The sequence below is a fragment of the Haliaeetus albicilla genome, chromosome 14, assembly GCF_947461875.1.
Source record: "Haliaeetus albicilla chromosome 14, bHalAlb1.1, whole genome shotgun sequence".
Taxonomy (NCBI): Eukaryota; Metazoa; Chordata; class Aves; order Accipitriformes; family Accipitridae; genus Haliaeetus; species Haliaeetus albicilla.
The window spans coordinates 13,888,202-13,907,993 of NC_091496.1; the positions used below are offsets into that span (position 1 = coordinate 13,888,202).

The 19,792-nt window shown below is 35.7% G+C and overlaps 2 protein-coding genes across 8 annotated transcripts in view; one reads left to right on the plus strand and one right to left on the minus strand.

Moving 5' to 3' along the window:
* The window catches only part of FBXL13 (F-box and leucine rich repeat protein 13), a 91,764-nt gene that overhangs the window by 38,549 nt on the left and 33,423 nt on the right, over nt 1-19,792 (minus strand). For 3 of the 4 annotated variants that reach the window (XM_069801764.1, XM_069801760.1, XM_069801762.1), the window contains exons 10-12: nt 9,348-9,400; nt 5,037-5,137; nt 1,487-1,616 (exon numbers count right to left, since the gene is read on the minus strand). In XM_069801764.1, coding sequence (XP_069657865.1) covers nt 1,487-1,616; nt 5,037-5,137; nt 9,348-9,400 — 284 coding nt within the window. The remainder of the gene's footprint in view (nt 1-1,486; nt 1,617-5,036; nt 5,138-9,347; nt 9,401-19,792) is intronic. The other variant, XM_069801761.1, reaches the window with a different exon arrangement.
* Nucleotides 426-18,514, plus strand: LRRC17 (leucine rich repeat containing 17). 4 transcript variants are annotated; one of them, XM_069801771.1, is made up of 6 exons: nt 426-535; nt 1,460-1,546; nt 9,963-10,073; nt 12,200-13,074; nt 16,225-16,380; nt 17,595-18,514. In XM_069801771.1, exons 4-6 carry the CDS (start codon nt 12,318-12,320, stop codon nt 17,996-17,998), a joined length of 1,317 nt encoding a protein of 438 aa, XP_069657872.1. In that variant the 5' UTR covers nt 426-535; nt 1,460-1,546; nt 9,963-10,073; nt 12,200-12,317; the 3' UTR covers nt 17,999-18,514. The 4 variants fall into 4 exon arrangements, with proteins under 4 accessions (XP_069657872.1, XP_069657870.1, XP_069657871.1 ...); XM_069801769.1 differs by lacking the exon at nt 9,963-10,073 and having other exon boundaries at nt 427-535; XM_069801770.1 differs by lacking the exon at nt 426-535 and having other exon boundaries at nt 1,333-1,546.

The window sequence follows — 19,792 nt, forward strand, 5'->3', positions numbered from 1 at the left end:
TACTCTATAGAATATATATTCTGTTCTATGGAACACCTTTTAGCATAATTTAAATGTTTATACTATAGCTTCACTACATTTTTCTAACTAATTCTGAAACATCAGCCTTACAGAAGTTCCCTTTGGTTTAGTTGATCCAATGAGGGGAGAAAAAAAAAAAGAATTCTGTCTTATTAAAATGCTTTCTGCAACAGTGATGCAATTTGATGCTCTTTTTGGTTTTAACTGTTTACTTAAGTACTCAGTCATAATCAATAAGCACTGTTCCAGAATTGTGGGGAAACCCAAAATGGAGGAAGCTGTGGAATTCCTTTCAGAGCGCTCAAATACACTGGTGAGCAAACCCACTTTTCTCTGGAAAGGGGAGGATTGTGGTTTTCCCAGTTCGATGATGATCACTTTTCTCTGACTACTGTTACGTCATGCTTTCTAGAGGAAGATCCTTACAGCTCATTATTACACTTCTGAACAAGCAGGAATGTTACTTTTGGAAAAAAATAACCAATTACTGGCATTCTGAAAAAGTAACTCAGAGGTAGGTAGTTCTTAATTTTCCTCTAACCTCAGCCCTCATTTCAAATTTCACACTGTCAACGCACAATAGTCTCAGCATGATTCTCAGGAACAAGAAACAGACACAGTAAAGAGCAGTCAGAACAAGACTGTTGCCCTGTCTGCCTTCATCGTTGGTTCGGGAAAGGTTTTGTTAGATGGGAAGTTAAACAGTTATATTCCTCAGACTCCATCTCTTTATCATTTCACGTGTATTCTGTAATTTGGAGAGTCTTCTCAGTTTATAAATAAATATATGTGGGAGTCTTTATTAAAACATTGGCAGACTTTTATTGCCTTACAGTTTGGCATTTCGTATTGCTTTGAAGTATGTTTCAAGATACAGTATATATTTGAAAGTTTCTAAAATAGTACCAGATTCTAAAACCTTGGTTTCCTTTAGAAGTTTAGTAGGAGACTAAAATAATCCAAAACATTAACTATTTTTAGATTGCAGTTATAAATACTACTTCACTTTATATATTAAACCAATATAAAATCATAACAAAAGTTCACTTTTTCATTAATTTCCTTTTCAGGAAATCAAGTGTAAATTCATATTTTTCCAATGCAGAGTGGCTTTTATTTTTTTTGATACCTTAGTAAAAACTGCATTTTCAAAGCTCCTGATTTAAAATCCTAACTAATCATGACATAGAATTAGTCTATTTATGGCTACAAAAAGCAAGCCTTGTTCTCATTATGCAGTAAGTATTAGATCTGTTTATAGATCTGACATTTTGTTGGCAGTGATCCAAACCTATAGTGCTATTATTCCTTAGTAAAATTTAAACAGCTGTAGTCATGTAATTCAAAACCCTGGAAGTCTGCTGCAGTGCTTGTTCTACTTCAGTATACCATGAATGCAGGATGCAGCCAGTCATATAAAGGATTCTCTTCTTCACAGAATGAAAGAAAGACGTGAACTACAAACCTGAATGCAACCTGAAAGGTCCAAATAGATGAGCCTGTGACAGCCTTTTCCAGAGCTCAGGTACAGTAAACCTTTGTCTGTGAATTTTCTGCAGTGAGCTAAACTCAGATACTGTAAATTGGGGAAGCTGCTTTGCAAAAAAAACAAAAGAGAGTGCAAGTTATTACAAGGGTATGTTACAGAATCGATAGAACATAAAATACCACAGTTAAAGTATTCTGAAAATTACTGTAAAGAAAAGATGTTCGATATGAAATAGAATTATCTCCTTGCTGAAGTTTGAAAGTCCCTTTCTTCTGCTGCACTTTTTCCTCTGCTCCTTGTACTGCAAATTACTGGGGAATAGCACTATCATACAACATATTTCACTATATGAAAACAGTATCATTTTAAAGTTATCTCAAATAACTGCAAAAGCATACTTTTTAATTAACTGGGATTTTTGTGTGCATACTTTGAAAACTAATAGACTTTTCAGTATAAGTTTGCTGGACTGTCTTTGCCATTGATTTTACAAGCAGTGCCTGCTAGAAATGAAAACCAGAACTCTAACAAAGGACGTTAAAAGCATAAAAGTACAGTTAGAGCTTCTCAAGTCATATACTTATCTAGAAGAGTACTATTAAAACAATCTGAAAAATTGAAAGAGATACAAAAGGGAATTATCCAAAAGTGAATCATCCAATGTTAGGTTTTGATCAGTTCTTTGGGAAACATTTCTTTACACTAAACATTAGTTACAAGAAAGCAAACTGTAAGTGGAAAATGTTAATCAACAGCACTCTGTAAAAGCAAGAATCTATACTCTGAATACACTTAAGTTTCCATCTGCAGCTTTGGTTTATAACATACTGAAAACTATTCATTTTACTGAACTACATTTCTAACTGGAATAAATAACAATTGCCACAAGCACCACAGATGAAAGCACACAGAAAATCAAAACCTAGAATTAGGACATACTGCTCTGGTAGACATTTAGTTGTAGGGATATAGTCATGCAATTCTGCAAGTCAGCAAAAGTAGGCATTTTGAAGAAAGATGGGAACACCCACTGAAGAGCTGACTGCTTAAGGAGTGGCATACATTTTTGGAACTGACTTTACACTTTCAATATAGAGTGGGGAAACACGCTAACTTGAACTGAATGCAAAAAAAAAGAGATAGGAAGCTGGAAAAGAACATTATTGTAAAAAAAGGATAATACAAAAAAACTAAGAAATTAAATATAAGATTATATTTCATGGGGAAAAAACAAACAAACAAACCAACCAAAACCCAAACCAATGTGCATCAGAACCAGACATCAGAATATAAGGGCATGTGTTTGTGGTGTGTTTTTTTTTTTAATGGAAACATTTAATTCATATTAAATACAGAAATAAAAGTGTCCTTCTTTGTAGAAGCATAAGCCTTTTTGCATTTTACTGACATATTCCACAGAAATGAGTAGGGAAAATCAAACTCAGAGAGAGTACAATTACAAACTTATCTGACAAAAGAGATAATAATTTAAGAGATTGGGTTTTATACTCTGGCAGTTCTGAGTCTTTTTAAAGTATATTTTGCTACAAGGTTGCACAACTTAAGACACAGGGAAGCCTTTCTTACTGCATTTTGAAGACTGTGATCAAAACCTTCCAATACTTTTGAAGAGACACTGATTTTCTTTACAGGTCATATGACCCATTTTTATGATCTGGGAATTTTAACAGATGCCACCTTCTGCCATTTTTAAAGTGACAGCTTTCTTAAAACTTAAGCTTGAGCACACAGACTACTAAAAATCCTTATTTTGTGTTACAGCTAAATTCTGCAGGAATTCTGTCATACTGATTTTTCAATTAATTTTGGCATTAGCAATGTCAGGATCATTGGTTTAAAGCAATCTGACAAAATCACCTCCTGACATTTATTCCTGATAGACAATATTCATGTCTACAACATGCAACAACTTTTCAGAGGGAAATTGTAGCTGATGATCTGTGTTGTGCAATATGGAGGTTAAAATGCTTGTATAGAACAGTAGGAGACATCAAAAATGACCAAACAGTTTTGAGCACACTCAGCCTACACTTCACTTGTTCCTTGTTCCAATAACGGACATCTGATATACAATAGCAAACTTCATGTGCAGTATTATGAAATGCAATACTGCCACCTCTGAGAACTTTGTATTAGTTACCTTACTACACAGGACCTGTGGTGAGCTAATGCTTTTGAGATGGCACATGAAATGTTCATGAAATTTGTCTGCTATCAAAATCTTCACAGGACAGCAACTTTTTGTACATCCCCATAACCTCAGAAACAATGAGCTTTGCTTTTTGTCCAAAAATTGTCAATAAAAACAGTGGTATCTTATGGTTTTAAATCAGAAGCATCATGCGTGACTGGGAAAATTTCTCATTAACAAGGTACAAGTTAACTGCAAAATATATTTTGTCAGTGGAGAATTTTTCTTTTTGTTTTAAACATTTTATTGCATTGAAAGCTTCACCTGCTCTGGAGAATTCTTCCTTGGGTATGTACTATTTATGCATCAGAAGAAATGAATGGTTCTGACTTTTGGTGGCAATAGCATGCTCAGGTAACCAGAATAATGTATGCTGAGATTACCTATAGAACAGCTGTTCCAAACTTCAACATAAATATATGGAAATTTAAAAAGAAAAAATATCAGCCAACATGGAGAATCACAGATTATAATAAGAATAATACTGATGAAGAGATGAGTGGTAAGATTGGAGACACTAAATGGAAAACTGCCAAAACAAATGTTAGTTATATGAGGATATGGCATTACAGACTAAGAAAAACAAAAGTCAAAATGTATCACACAAATACCAAAGAAAAACATGTTTCTGGACTTTGTGGGGCTGCTGTTGAAAGGAAGACATTAGTTTTCCTCATAAGAAAGAGAAACAATGTACACCTATCTTCAAATCCATATACATCTTTGTGACGGTTGCTATTCATGGACCAGCGTGTCTCTTTCCTGTATGGCAGTTTTTAATGCAGCAATTCTACCTACCAGGCGGACTTCGAGTCTCATGGAGGGATACATGTAAAACAGGAATGGCAGACCTCTGTCAGAATGTAAATTCTCTGCCTTCAGCTCACTGATCTTCCAAATAAGAGTTTGGAATAACTCTTTCTTTTGCAGTTTTCACACAAGGCCTTGGCTCACAGAATACACCTATCCACAATCCTCTCTTGCAAATATAAATTTTTCAGAACATATCTAACTTGCAAACTTCTTGCATCATCATGAGTAACTGGACTGTCCAAGAAATTTTTGGCTAGCATGTTCTTTTAAAAGTTTCTGTAAAACTCTGTGAAATATATAGTGTAATCTAGCATACATTTTTAATTATACTAAAAAGAGAAAAGAACTGCTATCTAAGTCAAAAGTATTGGGCATTTTTTTCATTTTGCATGGCAGACAGAATCCTGTAAATCACTCAGAAAGAATATTTCTACTACATATGCCTCTAAGTTTCCTGCAAGATTAAAACAAACACACTTTTGTATTTCTATTTAATTTTACCTTGACAATAGTTGTAGTGTTCCATTAGTAATACCTGTATATGACAGATTTAAATAGAGAAGAGATCTGCAACCTTCTGATATGAGTCTCATCGATTCATCCTGAATAATAAATAAAAAATTCCAGAAGTACATTAGAATTATATTTGTATTCATTTATCTTACATTTTTATGCAGAATAACAAGGGAAAAAACATGAATAAGTATCTTTAAATCATCATAATAATTTTTATACATCACAGCCATTTTCTTTGGAAGCCTCAGAGGAGAATATTGAGAGACATATGATGCTACTGTTACTCACTTGAGTTATGGTAATTTTAACATTCCAATTCAAGAAAACATTATACACTACACAGTCCTACAGAGCACAGGGGACTCTTCACATGATTGAAGGTTAGCCCATGTCTACATATTTTGCTAAACCAAGATTCTTGTTAGCCAGTCTTGGTATCTAAAACCACTGGTGAATTTTCTTCATAAGTTCTGGTACACTTCTGTAACCCGTAATATCATTTACAAAATGCTTCCTGTTTAGTTCTACCCTCTAGGTGGAACATTAGATTTGAGTAATTCTAAGGCTTCCATGTTTTATTGGCCTGCAAAAGTGGTACTACCTAGATTGTTCTATATATCATTCCATTAGAATATAATGGGAACAAACCTCCTAGTATGAAGAATGTTTCACAATAAATGTCAATATAATAGAAAGGGAAAAAGTCAGCACTTATACATGGAAATGTAATAGTTGAGTGTCTGTCTTTTGCCATGTTGTGGTCACCTTTTTAATATTTCAGTTAGCAGGCAAAAGGACCATCAAGATAGCTGGAAATTCAATACAAATCAACTTTAAAGAGGACAGTTTGTGCTTTTTAAATATAGTCCTGCAACAAAGGATTTGAGAGAGGTGATATCAGTAAAAATAGGTATGTTGACAGAAGATAACCATAACCTTGAAGAGAACTGAAGGCACAGAGAGTGGTGAGAAAGCATTAGGGGGATAGCACAATGGGGAAAACTCCAAAACCTTCCATATGAAAGCAGCACACCCAGGGGTCCATCTCAAGTGTCTGAACGCAAACACTTGTAGCATGGGAATCAACCTGTAGGGATCAAAGTTCATGCACAGGTGCAGAGCTATGATTTCACTGGGATTCCAGAGATGCAAAGGGGTAGCACACACAACTGGAGGGCTGCAATGAATGGTTATAGAATATTTAGGAATGACAGCCCAGGAAGGTGAGGACAGGTTGCACTCTATGCAAAGTTATGCTTAAATGCACGGAGCTTTGCACTGGAATGGGTAACAAGGCAGTTGACAGCTTATTTGTAAGCATTAGAGGCTAGACCTATGAGGATTACATTGTGGTAGGTGTCTGCTACAGACTGCTTGATTCAGAGAAGAAGGTAGATGAAAGTTTCTTTGGGCAGCTGAAGGAAGCCTTACAATTGCCTACCCTGGTTACTCATGAGAGACTTCAACCGCTCTGATATCCGCTGGAAGAACAATATGGCTGGGCGCAAACAATCCAGGAGACTTCTACAGTGTGTTGAAGACAATTTCTTGATCCAGGTGACTGACACGTGGTCTAGGGAACATATTCTTCTGGACTTGTTTCACAAACAAGGAAAAACTGGTCACAGACATGAAGAACTAGAGTGACATTGGTTACTGCAACCATGAAAATGAGTTTTAAATCCTGAGAGAAGAAAATTGGACAAATTGGAGAAGAAAAAGCCTGAACCTGAGAGCAGATTTTGGCTTGTTTAGGGATCTGCTTAACAGGATCTCGTGGTTGACAGCCCTGGAGGGCAAAGGGGCCCAGGAAAGCTGGTTGATCGTCAAGGCCAAGGTACTCAATGACTTTTTTTGCCTCAGTTTTTACTGCTAAGGCTTGTCTTAAGGCTTCCCAGGTGCCTCCCAGGAACCTACTAGCAGAGTCTGTGGGAGTGAAGCAATACCTATTGTAGAAGATAATGTCAGGGAGCACCTGAGGAAATGGGACAAGACAGGATGCATCCAACTGTACTAAGAAAGCTGGCTCCTGTCACTGAGAGACCTCACTCATTTTTGAAAGGTCATGGCAATCAGAGGAAATTCCTGATGACTAGAAGATAGGAAATGTCACATCCATTTTCAGGAAATGGAAGGACGATCGAGGAAACTACAGGCCAGTTAGCCTCACCCAAGTCCCTAGGAAGGTTATGAAGCAAATCCTCCTTGAAGCCCTGTCCAAGCACATGAAGGATGAAAAAGTGATAGAGAACAGCCAGCGTGGATCTACCAAGGGCAAAGCATTCCTCATTAAGGCGATAGTTTTCTATGATGAAATTACTGGATCTATAGATAAGGGGAAAAAAGAGGCTGTTGTGTATCTTGACTTCAGCAAGGCCTTCAACGCAGGCCACAGTATCCTTATAGCCAAATTGGTAAAATAAAGGCTGGATAAGTGGACTTCAAGGTGAGTGAAAATTTGCCTGGGCTGCCAGGCCAAAGAGTTGTCACCAATGGTGCTAAGTCCCATTGGTGGTTTATGGCAACTGGCATCCCTCAAGGGTCAATATGGGGACCAGAACTGTTAAATGTCTTTATAAACGGTTTGGATGATAGGAATAAAGTACATTCTCAGCAAATTCACAAGTTATTCCAAACTGGGGGGAGCATCAATACACTGGAGGCTAGAACTGCTATTCAGACAGATTTAGTCTCAAAAAATGGGCTGACAGAAACCTCAGGAAGTTCAACAAAGGCAAATGGAAAGTCCTGCATCTGGGATGGAGCAACCCCATGCATCAGTACAGTCTAGACACTGGACAGAAAGCAGCTATCAAACACACTGACCTGACAGTCCTGGTCAATAACAATTTCAATGTATATCAACAGTAGCCCTTCTGAAAAAGGTGGCCAACTGTATACTAGGCTGCATTGCCAAGAGTGTGATCAGCAAGTCCCTGCTATCCCTGGCATCACCTAGGAATGTGCTTACTGGTGTGTACCAAATGTGTATTAGCAAGCATGCTAACAACCAAACAGAACAGACAGTTATGAAACAGTGTTTGAGTCTTTACAATTTGGCAGGCCCTGGCCCTCTTTAACTTACTGCCTTCATGCATCAACATGATCCTGAAAAGCATACAACCTCCAAATACTACTCTGTAGTTATAAGATCATATAGCAAGTATTATGTTACGTAGCAAGATGATTCTACAGTGTTACTCGATGAACTTCATAATATAATATATCTTTATCCCTTCCTTGTAGCTGGTATAGTAAAGAAAATTATATAATCTGTGAAAATGGTGAGAACAAGATATTTGGCAGTAAAGCTAACATCAACATAGGACAGAGATGGTGATAGATGTAAAGCAGAACCAAACCAGAGTATTATAAATTAGAAGCTCACGATTCTTCTGCAGCTCTTGCCTCTCTAACTCAACCATCATATGCCATTTTGTATGAAGTTCATAAGCTGTAGTTTATCCATGGTAATTTTTTAAATTTTGTGTGTAAATATTGGAGTGTTTCTGGGCTAGACCCTTGGACATACACTTTACTCTAAAGACAACTAAACTATACCAAATTATTTGTTTATATAGTTAGCATAAATAGCCTATAAATGGATGTATACATTATATGAATCTATTAAGAACCATAATGTCTAAAAAACCTGTTGATTTTATTTTTAGATTGATTTTATTATTAGAAAAATTTGCATATATTGGTGTCATTTCTAAGAAATTATTAATTAAAGCAGAGTCAAACATTGTTTTTCCAACAGAAAAGAGCAATGAAAAAACATAAAAGAGAATTAATAGAAGAAAGATAAAACTGAAAATGTTAAAGGAAAAAAGAATGTACAAAATATATAATGGTGATTGCATACTTAGACACTTTTCAAATAAAGGCTCTCAAAAATATCCAGAAATTTAGTGAGACATTTTTAGAGCCCAAGTGTACTACTGAATGAAGGAATAAAGGAACTTGGAAACAATTTAGGATTAAAATGTATTGTTGACAACTCCAAACTTAAAAAAGCAAAAAGAACCTCCCCCCAGACTGGTGGAGTTTTGAAGCCTGTTTATTAAAATTAACTGAGATTGAATATATCATTTTGCCCTGGCACTGTAAAAAACAAATGAGAACTTCACTGAGTATCTCTGAATCCTACTAAACTCCATTTTCAAAGTACTTAAGAACACAAGTCTCTACTTTTAATCGGGAAGATTTGTGTACCCAAATAACCACAGCACTTCAAAAAATCTTCCTTCTTGGTATAAATTAGAGTTCATGGAAAAAGTCTGTAGTACTTACATTTAATCCCTGGCATTCAGACAGATTTAAGTCTTGCAAATTCTTACATTCACCTAAAAAAAAAAAAAAAAAAAGTCATATTAAAGGTGAACAGTTAAAATTCTAAGTGTACAACACAAACGTAAGAATTCTTATTACAGATTCAGCCCATCTAGGCCAATATCCTCCCTGAAACCATGGCCACAGCATATTACTGAGAAGAAAGCACAAAACCCAAAAAGTAGAATACAAAGTTGGAGTAAGCTGTCCTGAGGAAATGTTTCTTCTTACACTCCATCAACTAATGGCTGGCTTAGGAACCAAGCTCTTTTCAGTCTTATATTACCAAAGGACCAGAAAGCTACCTAATTAAGCAATCTGGTGTTCAGAAATGCCAGAATTAAGTTTTCCACATAGGTTTATCTGTCCCTCCCACCCATATATTATGACATCGGTATCTAATTATATAAGTGAACAATCTTTTCCCTCTGAAAGTAGAGGTGCAGCAATCAGACCAATTGTAGGAAGAGCCCTGCTTATCTTCTGCAAGTATGGAATTTCAGAGAATTTAGCTGCCTGAGACAGTCTCTTCTGTGTGCATATAATCTATTATTTTTAGAAACTCCTATTTTGCAGAGATTGTTGAAAATCTAACAAATCAACAAAAGATAGATGTCTGAGACTAGAGGAAACACTTACACATCCCTTCAGCCACTCTTCTGCCAAATTTTGAGTCTATCCTCCAGGGTAAAGATGCAAAAACTCCTATTAAACATAGTAACACTTTTTGCCTTAATCTGATCTTCAAAAATAACTGATCTGTCTAAACTGAAATGAAAAAATAGACCTCATACAGATACTTAATATGGAAAATGCAGTATGAAATGTTTACAGAGTTAAAAGAAATATATTTAAAAAATCTTTAAAAACACATTTTCACATGGTAAGCCAAATACATGTTTTCAATTGCAACCAAGCACTAGTACAACAATACCTCTGTATATTCTTTTCTACAGGGACTGTGACTTCATTGATATCCTGTAATACTGTCTAACTCAATGCCTTTTTGAAGAGTAGGACAATACTGAGAGGGATTGCACAACTCAAAAGAACCTAACCAATTAAAATCATCCTTAAGACTGCTAAGCCACAGAAATTACAAACCTCTTACATTTTTTGGCCTAGCACTAAATGAGACAAAATTACCTTTTTACATGTGAACCTGTACATGCTACCAAAAGCAGCTGCTCATTTTGGTATTATAGCTGAGTATAATTTAGTTAGCAGACAGAATGTAATACTAGTAAAAAATTCCAGTTCAGACCCAGGAGATGAAAAGGAAGAGGAAAGAATATTTCCAGAATTATTTATTACCTTTCCTCCCCCAAGTTCTTTTTCTATTTCCAAGCTCTCCTGGATAGAATGAGTTATCACATTATCAGAACAGTGAACAGTTCAAAACAACACAGAGGATCCCAGTTATGATTCAAGTTATTAAAACACATGATCAATTTACACTGACTAGCATATAGGTGCCAAAAAGTAACAAATAAAATTTAATTTTTCATGTAAGGGACAAAGTTTTCAATGCAAACCCTCATTCACACTCTAAACTAACAGAATCTGAATGCAGATAGATAACTGGCAACTACAGGAACAAAATGGAGAAACCAATCAATGGGTTTTCAAAGGTAATATTAACAACTGGCCACAGCATGCATAGACAGGACTGCTTCATCTGTCTAATGAGTAAGAACTGCACAAATACTGAGAATGCCCTACAGTCGAGATGTGGTTTAAACTGATCTATCAATTTGTTTAAAAATGAAAAATTTCTTTGCTTTCAGAAGAATTTTACCTGCTATTAGTTGATTTATTGTGCTACCTTTCCTCCAGATAAAAACAAGTTTTTTGAGCCCAAAACAATGGTGTTTTAGAAACAGAACATCTGTGCAATGATCTGCACTCCAGACAGGGATTCAATACCTTCCCAGGTGCTAAGGTCAAAAAGGACTGAGCATAACACAAAGTCCACAGTCATAGAGAAAAAGTAACTAAGTAGTTAAGCCAAACAGTGAAGAATTAAAAAAAAGTTTCAGAAGGAATGATACTGACTAGCAAAAGTAGGAAATTTGTGAGATGGAAAAAAGTTAGAAAATAAAAAAAAAACCGAGAGGTTAAAACATTTCTAAGGAAACACAACCTTGTGAACAAACTTCACTGAAAATTAAGGAAAAGGGCAGTGGACAGGAATAGTATGGGAAATTCAGGAGGGAACATATGCCAAAAAATTACTATAAATACTGAAGCAATTTGGAAACGGTTGCAGGGAGCAGTCCTTCTCTATCTGACATGGGCCATGAGAGACACTTGGCAGTAGCAGGGCTAGTTATGATAATTGGGGCTCAACCTGAAAACAAGTCCACACTTGAGCGCAGTCTGAACCCGGGTGTTTGATAGGCACTGGATAACTTTCCCTGGTCTGGCTCTGTATGTGTTCCAGTGGCTCAACACCCAGAAAGCTGGAAAATACCAGCTTCAAGCTCCTCTTTGAAGCTCATCTTCCAAGATGAGCTTAAATACAAAGAAGATTCAGCCTGATGCGCTTTTCCTGAATACATGAGAACCTTCTAACAAAGATCAGTTAGAAATTGGTCCATATAGTTTCCCATGTTTAATCAAAATGAACGACAGTAGACCAGAGACAGTAAAAACAACAAAAAAAGAGACAGGACATTAAATCTTCAAAGTATTTGTAAAGCTCCAAGTAGTGTGATGATTGAGTACTTGACTGAATGCTGCACATTATGTACAAGCCTCCATGAAAATGCCTGTTTCATCTGTACTAATGTTTTACCTTTCTTCCAATACAGGGATCCCACATACCCCAGCTGTGCATCCTCAGATCTGTACAATACTGATTAAGACTATCCAAAAATTTCAACTGTTCCAGCTGTCACAGAAAATAACTGGGGCCAGCTGAATGTCAGGATGCAAGTAGTTACTATTATACTACTACTTCTTCTTTGTAAACTGTCTGACTGTAGGAGGACAAGGAATAGGAGTTTGAGAAACAATGAAAGGGAAAACATCTTAAGGAAAGCATCTAGCACTGTTAAGCGCAATGCCCGAGGCCTACCATGTGATATATACAGTTATCTTCATGAGAAATACCTAGATTGTCAGGAAAGAAAATTGATTTTTGTGGCATCTGATTGGCCAGAGGATTTAAAACACATGCTGCTAGCAAGAAACAGGATTCGTAAATTGAAGAATAATATGTTTTCCAAGTATAAAGTACTGAAAAGTCTGGATTTACAACAGAATGATATATCAAAAATTGAGAGCGAGGCTTTTTTTGGTTTGAATAAACTTACCACACTCTTACTTCAGCATAACCAAATTAAGAGTTTATCTGAGGAGATCTTTATTTATACACCCAGTCTAAACTACCTACGTCTTTATGATAACCCCTGGCATTGCAACTGTGAACTAGAAACTCTTGTTACAATGCTACAGGTTCCAACAAACAGGAATTTGGGAAATTATGCCAAGTGTGTGCACCCAATAGAACTGAAAAATCAAAAGCTAAAGCAGATAAAAGCTGAACAGCTATGTAGTGAAGAGGACAGGCAGGACCCCCAAAACATAAGACAGGAGAAGCCCGAAGCTGTCAAACCAGAATTTGATTCCTCTTTGTGCCACATGTATGTGTTTCCTGTACCAACTCTGAACTGCAAAAGAAAAGGTTTGTATCTGTCCTTATAACTGAATTAACGATTTTCATATTCTTGCTCCCATACTACATTTATACACATATTATTTACAGCAAATATAGTACTAGTACTTGCTTTACTCACTTTAATACTGTTAATTGTTTTCCTCTTGCAACTACAAGCAACAGGTAGGAATTATTTCTGCATTTTACCTCTACTCTGCAGCCCCAATTCCAGATATTCTTTAATGCTCTAGTATAAGATATCCAACAAAAATCAACAGGAATAAAATTAAGCACGCTTAAGTTACTGAAGGACCAGCATCTCACTAGTCCTGATTTTACAACTATAAACATACTCATCAGTCAAATTACAGCTGTGCTGAAATTGTTGTACTGAAAAGCATAGAGTGCCTTTTCTTCTTTCCAGTGTACAACACAAATATAGCAACAACTTTGACAGAAGCAAGCTGTGAAGCAGGACTGGAGCAGCCAGCTGTGCTTACAATGCCCAAAGGAACCTGATTGCAAAGCAGAGCCATTGCATCCTCACATTTTCTGTGCAAGATTTCTTCTACTAAGGAAGAAATTGTATGCTTTTGTTCATAAATACCTCCTCTGTGTTCTTCCTCCCAGCATCCAGCTAACATTCTGAAGTTGAAGGGCCTTCAGTAAATGTTTTTCAGACACTTGGATCCATTCCATTCCTAAATCCTTCTCAGGCTCCTAAAAGCCACAGTTAAGCCTTAAGGGTAAACCAGCTGCGGCATATATCAACACAGAAGTGCACATTTATTCATGCTTTATATTTCCTGTATTTTATCCAGTGATGAAACAAAGGAAGCAACAAAACAATTCAGAAGAGAGTCGTTCTTTAACATTACAAATCTGAAATAAAAAGCATTACTAGAAGTAGCCAAAATTGGTAGGATTTTGTCTCAAATTTTGTGAAGCATAGCCTGCAATACCAGATCACTGCAGTGGTATCAAAGAGATGAGCTGAATACATGAATACACTCAAAACTTTTGGCAAGAAAAATGTTACTTTTTTCTCTAAGTTCATTGAAACATTCAATGTGGTCTGCTCTTCACTGGATTTTCACAGGCTTTTATGGTATTTTTTAAAAAATGGTTTGCTGTCTTTAGTACTAATAATGAAGAAACAAAGTTACTTCAACCTCTGCATGAGTGTACTAGAAGGTACAGGGACTCCATCCTTCAGATCAAGAACTAAGTATATCAGTCCAGGACTTCCTGAATGTCTAGCATGGACACATTGAGTACGTTCAATATTTTTTAGGAAGTATCAGATCTACTGTGCATATGCTTGACAGCTGGATGCAGATATCCCATGGACATTTGGGATTTCTGAACATATGGTAATCTTTGATGAAAGCATTGTACTTACTGTCTTTGCATATGATTACTGTGCAGCAGATGCACAATTTCATTGGAATTTTCATCAGAAATACGAGTATAATGTACCCAAAATGCTGGGAAAACACAAAAAAATTCTCTAAATCCACATGGACAAGATTTCAGAGTAGGAAAAAGGGGGCATCAGTTGCCAAACCAGTAAGATGACATGAAAAGCTGCAATCCATTATTCCTTTACAATGGAGGGGATGGAATGACAAGCAGTATGCCAGTACTATGTATCTCTAAGGAGATATGACAACAGGTCAGCAGCTTTCAGTTAATGTCAGAAAGCTCATGGAAGAAACATCTTAAAAATACATATAACCATGTGTATGTTCTCCTTTTTGAAGAACTTCTTATTTTATCTCATCAGACCAGTGATATGTCAGATCCTTCAGTACTTCAAAATGAAAGTGTCCTATATCCTTGATTCTCTTTTATCAAAAAAAGCAACAAAAGTTGGAAGCAAAAAGTAACTTCTGTTTGCTTTTCTGCAAAAGAATTTATATATGCAAGAGCAGTTGAAAAAAATCTATTTTTTATTACTGCCAAACTCTCCAAGTCTCTAAATTCAAGCATTATTCACATTCATTTGGTGATAAATAGGCCCTGAAACTTTGACATCTGCACAAGCAGGAAGCACTCCAAACAGAGCAGGCTGGAGTAGTTATAGTATTTATGCATTTATAATACCAAAGCTCTGCTCAAAATCAGATATAAGGCAGGAAGACTGATACACTGCTTTAGCCTTGAGAATACCTCAGAACTTCAGAAGTACACTGACAACACAAATTTCACCACAGATCCAGAAACTACTTGCTTTCATTCAAAGACGGTCAAATAAGAGATACTACTCATTTTCTTGTAAAAACAGCCCAGGATTAGAACACTTATTGAGTAAACATAATCCTGGAGATTAGATTTATTAACATTACTCTGAGAGGATTCAAACCACAGCTTACACTTCTCAAGAATGTGTCCTTACTACTGGACTAGAAGCTATTCTTTCTGTAACTCTTTTGCAAGGAACACTGTAAGGATACATACTCAGATGACTGAGAGGTGCTTGGATACTTAGGTAATGCCAATGATACAAGTAGGATAGAGAAGTAGATAGACAGAACACCACTATGCTGCCTGGACATAACAACTGTAAGTATTGTAACAAATATAAAGTTACTAAAACACTACATAACTGTAACTGAAGAACTATAATTATAACTGTAAATATTACTATAAATACTATAAAAACTAGCATTTTTATTGCTGATAAAATTTAGAACATTTTACCTTTTGGGAATACAAAACAAAGGATGTAAGGCAGCACACTATAATTTGATTATGGAAGATGTTCATATACCAATGAACCTTTTTTTATATAGTTACTCTGGTTTCTTTTCTTTAAATGATCAAGCACTTCACACATACTTTTTATTAGTATAGTATCTTCACTACCTACCCTATCCCTATGCAAATGAATAGTAGAGTTCTATTAAAAAAAAAATACAAAACACACAAAGAGGCTTTACTATAAGCATCAATGAAGACAGCAATTTTCACATGAAATGTATAGATACAAGTGAACAAAGCAATGAAATTCAAGAAGTTGAAAAAAATATGTTGACACTAGTAGTGAGGATAAAAGGGAAAGAAAATGAGAAACAATGCTAGACTGACAAAACTGTGTGTGGTATGCAACTGTGATACCTAAGCAGTAAGAATAATCTAAAGCTGACACAAGTTATATCTTTTTCATTTTTTAAGATTTAAAAAAAGTTCCAGGTAACATACCTCCAGATATAGTTAAACTTGATTTGTCCAGCAACAAAATTAGACAACTACGAGCCAAAGAGTTTGAAGATGTCAGTGAACTGAAGATACTAAACCTAAACAGTAATGGAATAGCTTACATTGATCCTGGTAAGAATAATTTTAAATATTCATTAAAAAATTATTTGTGTTTTATTAATTATAAACTTTGATAATGTCTCTATCAGATATAAATGTGGGGAAAAAAGGATTTAAAAATCTAGAAGTTGGTGCAAATTTTAGCTTTTGTACCACTCAATTCATAGATTAAAGGTTTGCACTGAAATGTATTCATCATGGAAATCAATAAAGAGAGACTGATTTCAGCTGCCCTTTCTTAATACTAAACCAACCAAGTATAAAAATTTAATTCTGCAGACTGAAGGCAAATCATTTCCCAAAATGCTAAATAGTTCAATGATTTTTTAAATATCTTTGCCAAATCTAAGAAAACTTGTCATATAATGAGGGTGCTTTTAAATTATATTGGACAATAAAGTAATAGACAAACCAAAAGGATTTAAACTCTTTTGGATTAAAAATCACTACATAAAATTGCTGTTAAGTTATATATTATTAGAACTCAAGTGGCCCTGTTGGCATTTTGCTTATTGCCTGTGTGTATTTGGTTTTTAATTATGAAAGCAAACACAAGGAGAGAGAAAGTATGAAGCAAAAAGACCCTTCTCTAGTAGCATTTTGGAAATTAAACGGCAGTAGAAAGTGATAATATCAGTAAAATGGTACTTATGAGGTTTAACATTAGACATAGTCAATTTATTTAAGACTTCTGCCATTAAATGGAACAGTATACTTGCAAAACATATGAACCGCGCTCTGAAATGTGACTCAGAAGCGTTATTATGAAGCTCCATGTTTATTCCATATCTTAAAATATTAACTTAAAGGTTCTACGCACACACACATACATACAAAATCTACTAGCACTGCACATTGTCTAATACATAATAAATTTCCATATTTCTACTTCTGTATCATGGCAGTAACAGTAGACTTCTATGACCAAATCAAGCATTCATTCACCTTCACTGTCCCTATTCTACACTCATGCATGCCCTTTAAGTGGTTTATAACTTTACCAGCAGTACAACTCCCCTAATGTCAATATATTTATACCAACATGCACTTGTCAAGGCACAAGCCATATTTTAAAGTTCAGTGTTTGAAAAGTCTTTTTTGTAGGCTTTTGCCAAAAAAAAATAAATAAATGTATAATTATGAAAATGTTTTTCCTGTTGCAAATATGCATGTTTTGTTCTAACTTATCTTTATAAGGTACCAGTAACTATTTTTCTATTGACTAGCTGCTTTCTCAGGTCTCAATAACTTAGAGGAGCTGGATCTATCAAACAACAGCTTGCAGAATTTTGAATATGGAGTACTGGAAGATCTTTACTTTCTGAAAATACTGTGGCTGAGAGAGAATCCTTGGAGATGTGATTACAACATTCATTATCTTTTCTACTGGTTGAAGCATCACTACAATGTTCACTACAATGGCCTAGAATGTAAAATGCCTGAGGAATACAAAGGATGGTCTGTTGGAAAATATGTTCGAAGTTATTACGAGGAGTGCCCAAAAGACAAGCTGCCCATTTATCCAGAAACTTTTGATCTGGAAAAAGATGATGAGGAATGGGAACGACATAAAGAACAATCAGCTCAAACAGTAAAGAAGCACGGTGTAATTGTCACTGTGATAGGCTAATAAGGGATTTTTTTTTTTTAAAGTACATTCAAATATTTGATACTCTGACAAAGAAAAATATGCTGTTTACATTTTTTGTTAATTATACTGATTGTTTGTAGGACTATCTGCCTACAAAGTTCTGTTTATTGCAGTTAATAATTACAGAATGGCATTAGTTATACAGCATCCTTCATCAAGTAATTGTTTCTAACAATTTGTTCCGGACATTCTTGTGAAATATTTTGGCAAATATTTGAAACTATACAGTAGAAGTCGATAGACACAAATATACATAATGTGGTGGGGAGGAGCTGTCTTATGTATGAACACAGCTTATGAGTTGACACAGAACTTTCTGCAGGATTGTGATCAAGACACATTTTTCTTGAATGTATTGACAGTTCTTTGTATCTATCAGTTTCCTGAAATATTCCCAGAAAATATTTCTAAGATTTTTGTATCAGCTTCCTGTTGTTTTATTGTATACGAAAAATCAAACTCAAGACTAACCTTAAATACAGTTCTAGAAAAACAGGAATGGCAGTCGTTATACTGATTAGAATTCAAACCCAGAAGTGCTGACTTACCAGTGTTCCTGCTCAGTCTTGAGTGAATAATTCAGCTTCTGCCTCTTCCGTACCTGAGCTGCCTGAAACCATGAGTAGCCAAGACATGGTTGGTTCCCAACATCCAGCTCCACATGCTCATATTTGCCTTGTTTGGTTTTTGTAGTAGGCAGAGCTGAAGTCTTTCTAGGAGATATTTTGGGTTGCCGTGTCAATTTGACACAGCTTACATAACATCACTTCTAGGTGAAGAGGACCACGTGAAGGCTGCTGTGGTCTGCATCCAACATGCCAGTGCCCATCCAAACTGAAGGTAAGTATGCTTTTGAGTGCTCACTAGAAGTGTAGGACATTCTCACAGTCCACCCTTCCCCCAGCTCATTTGTAAAATGCACATTGTAGCACCTCCTTACCACACAACTGTCTATGTGAATATAGATTTATTAAAAATTGTGATTATTCTAATACTATGGTAACAGAGCCATACAAATGCCCCAGCTAAGTAGACAATATCTCTAAAGATAAAATTCCTTGCTACACAATATACTGGCTAAAAGTTCTTTTACAAAAAAGCTGAATGACTATTCTTAGCTTTTACAAAACAGTTCTGTTTTTTTAATTTCTGCATCAGTTAATATTGAACTAGCAGAACTAGTGCCTCTTAAAGGCAGATATTATAAACCCCTTTTTACACATGGAAAAGAGAAGTAACTCCTCAAGCTCACATGGTGGACAAGTAGGAGATGCTGGGTTAAAACTTCAGTATTCCCAGCTCAAGCCCTAGACCAATCTCCTGCTCTTAGACCAGCAAGAAATATATAAGTGCAGGATACAGATTCAGAGCCAAAACTTTAAATATCTGTTGGCTACCATGGAAGAAGTGCTGGAACACTCCAGGGAGAAAATTTCCTCCTTTAAAGATCTGCACACGATAACAGTGTTTGTGGATTCCTCTGGTGCTTTAGCCACAAGCCCAAAAGGTCACACATTTTCTTTTAGAAGTGCAATACAAAGTACTCAGTGCTTTTATGCTAACATAAAGTAAAAGAACATAAAGGAAAAATTCAGAAATTATTAAGGGTGGTAGGAATGCCAAAAAATCCTTAAGCAAACACATCCTGTTATTAACTGCATTCCTTCATGTCCTCCATTATTCAGATTGTGGATATATTTAATGGTGCTTTACTGATAAACTGAATAATTTAGCCATTTCTTACACAACATCTTTTAAAAACTTTATAGCAAA

Excerpts from the sequence above, each read along its gene's own strand:
- LRRC17 (XM_069801771.1), top strand. The coding sequence starts at position 12,318 with ATGCAAGTAGTTACTATTATACTACTACTTCTTCTTTGTAAACTGTCT. Across the intron at positions 13,075-16,224 it reads TCTGAACTGCAAAAGAAAAG|ATTTAAAAAAAGTTCCAGGT; the intron begins GTTTGTATCTGT and ends TCATTTTTTAAG. Across the intron at positions 16,381-17,594 it reads AATAGCTTACATTGATCCTG|CTGCTTTCTCAGGTCTCAAT; the intron begins GTAAGAATAATT and ends TCTATTGACTAG.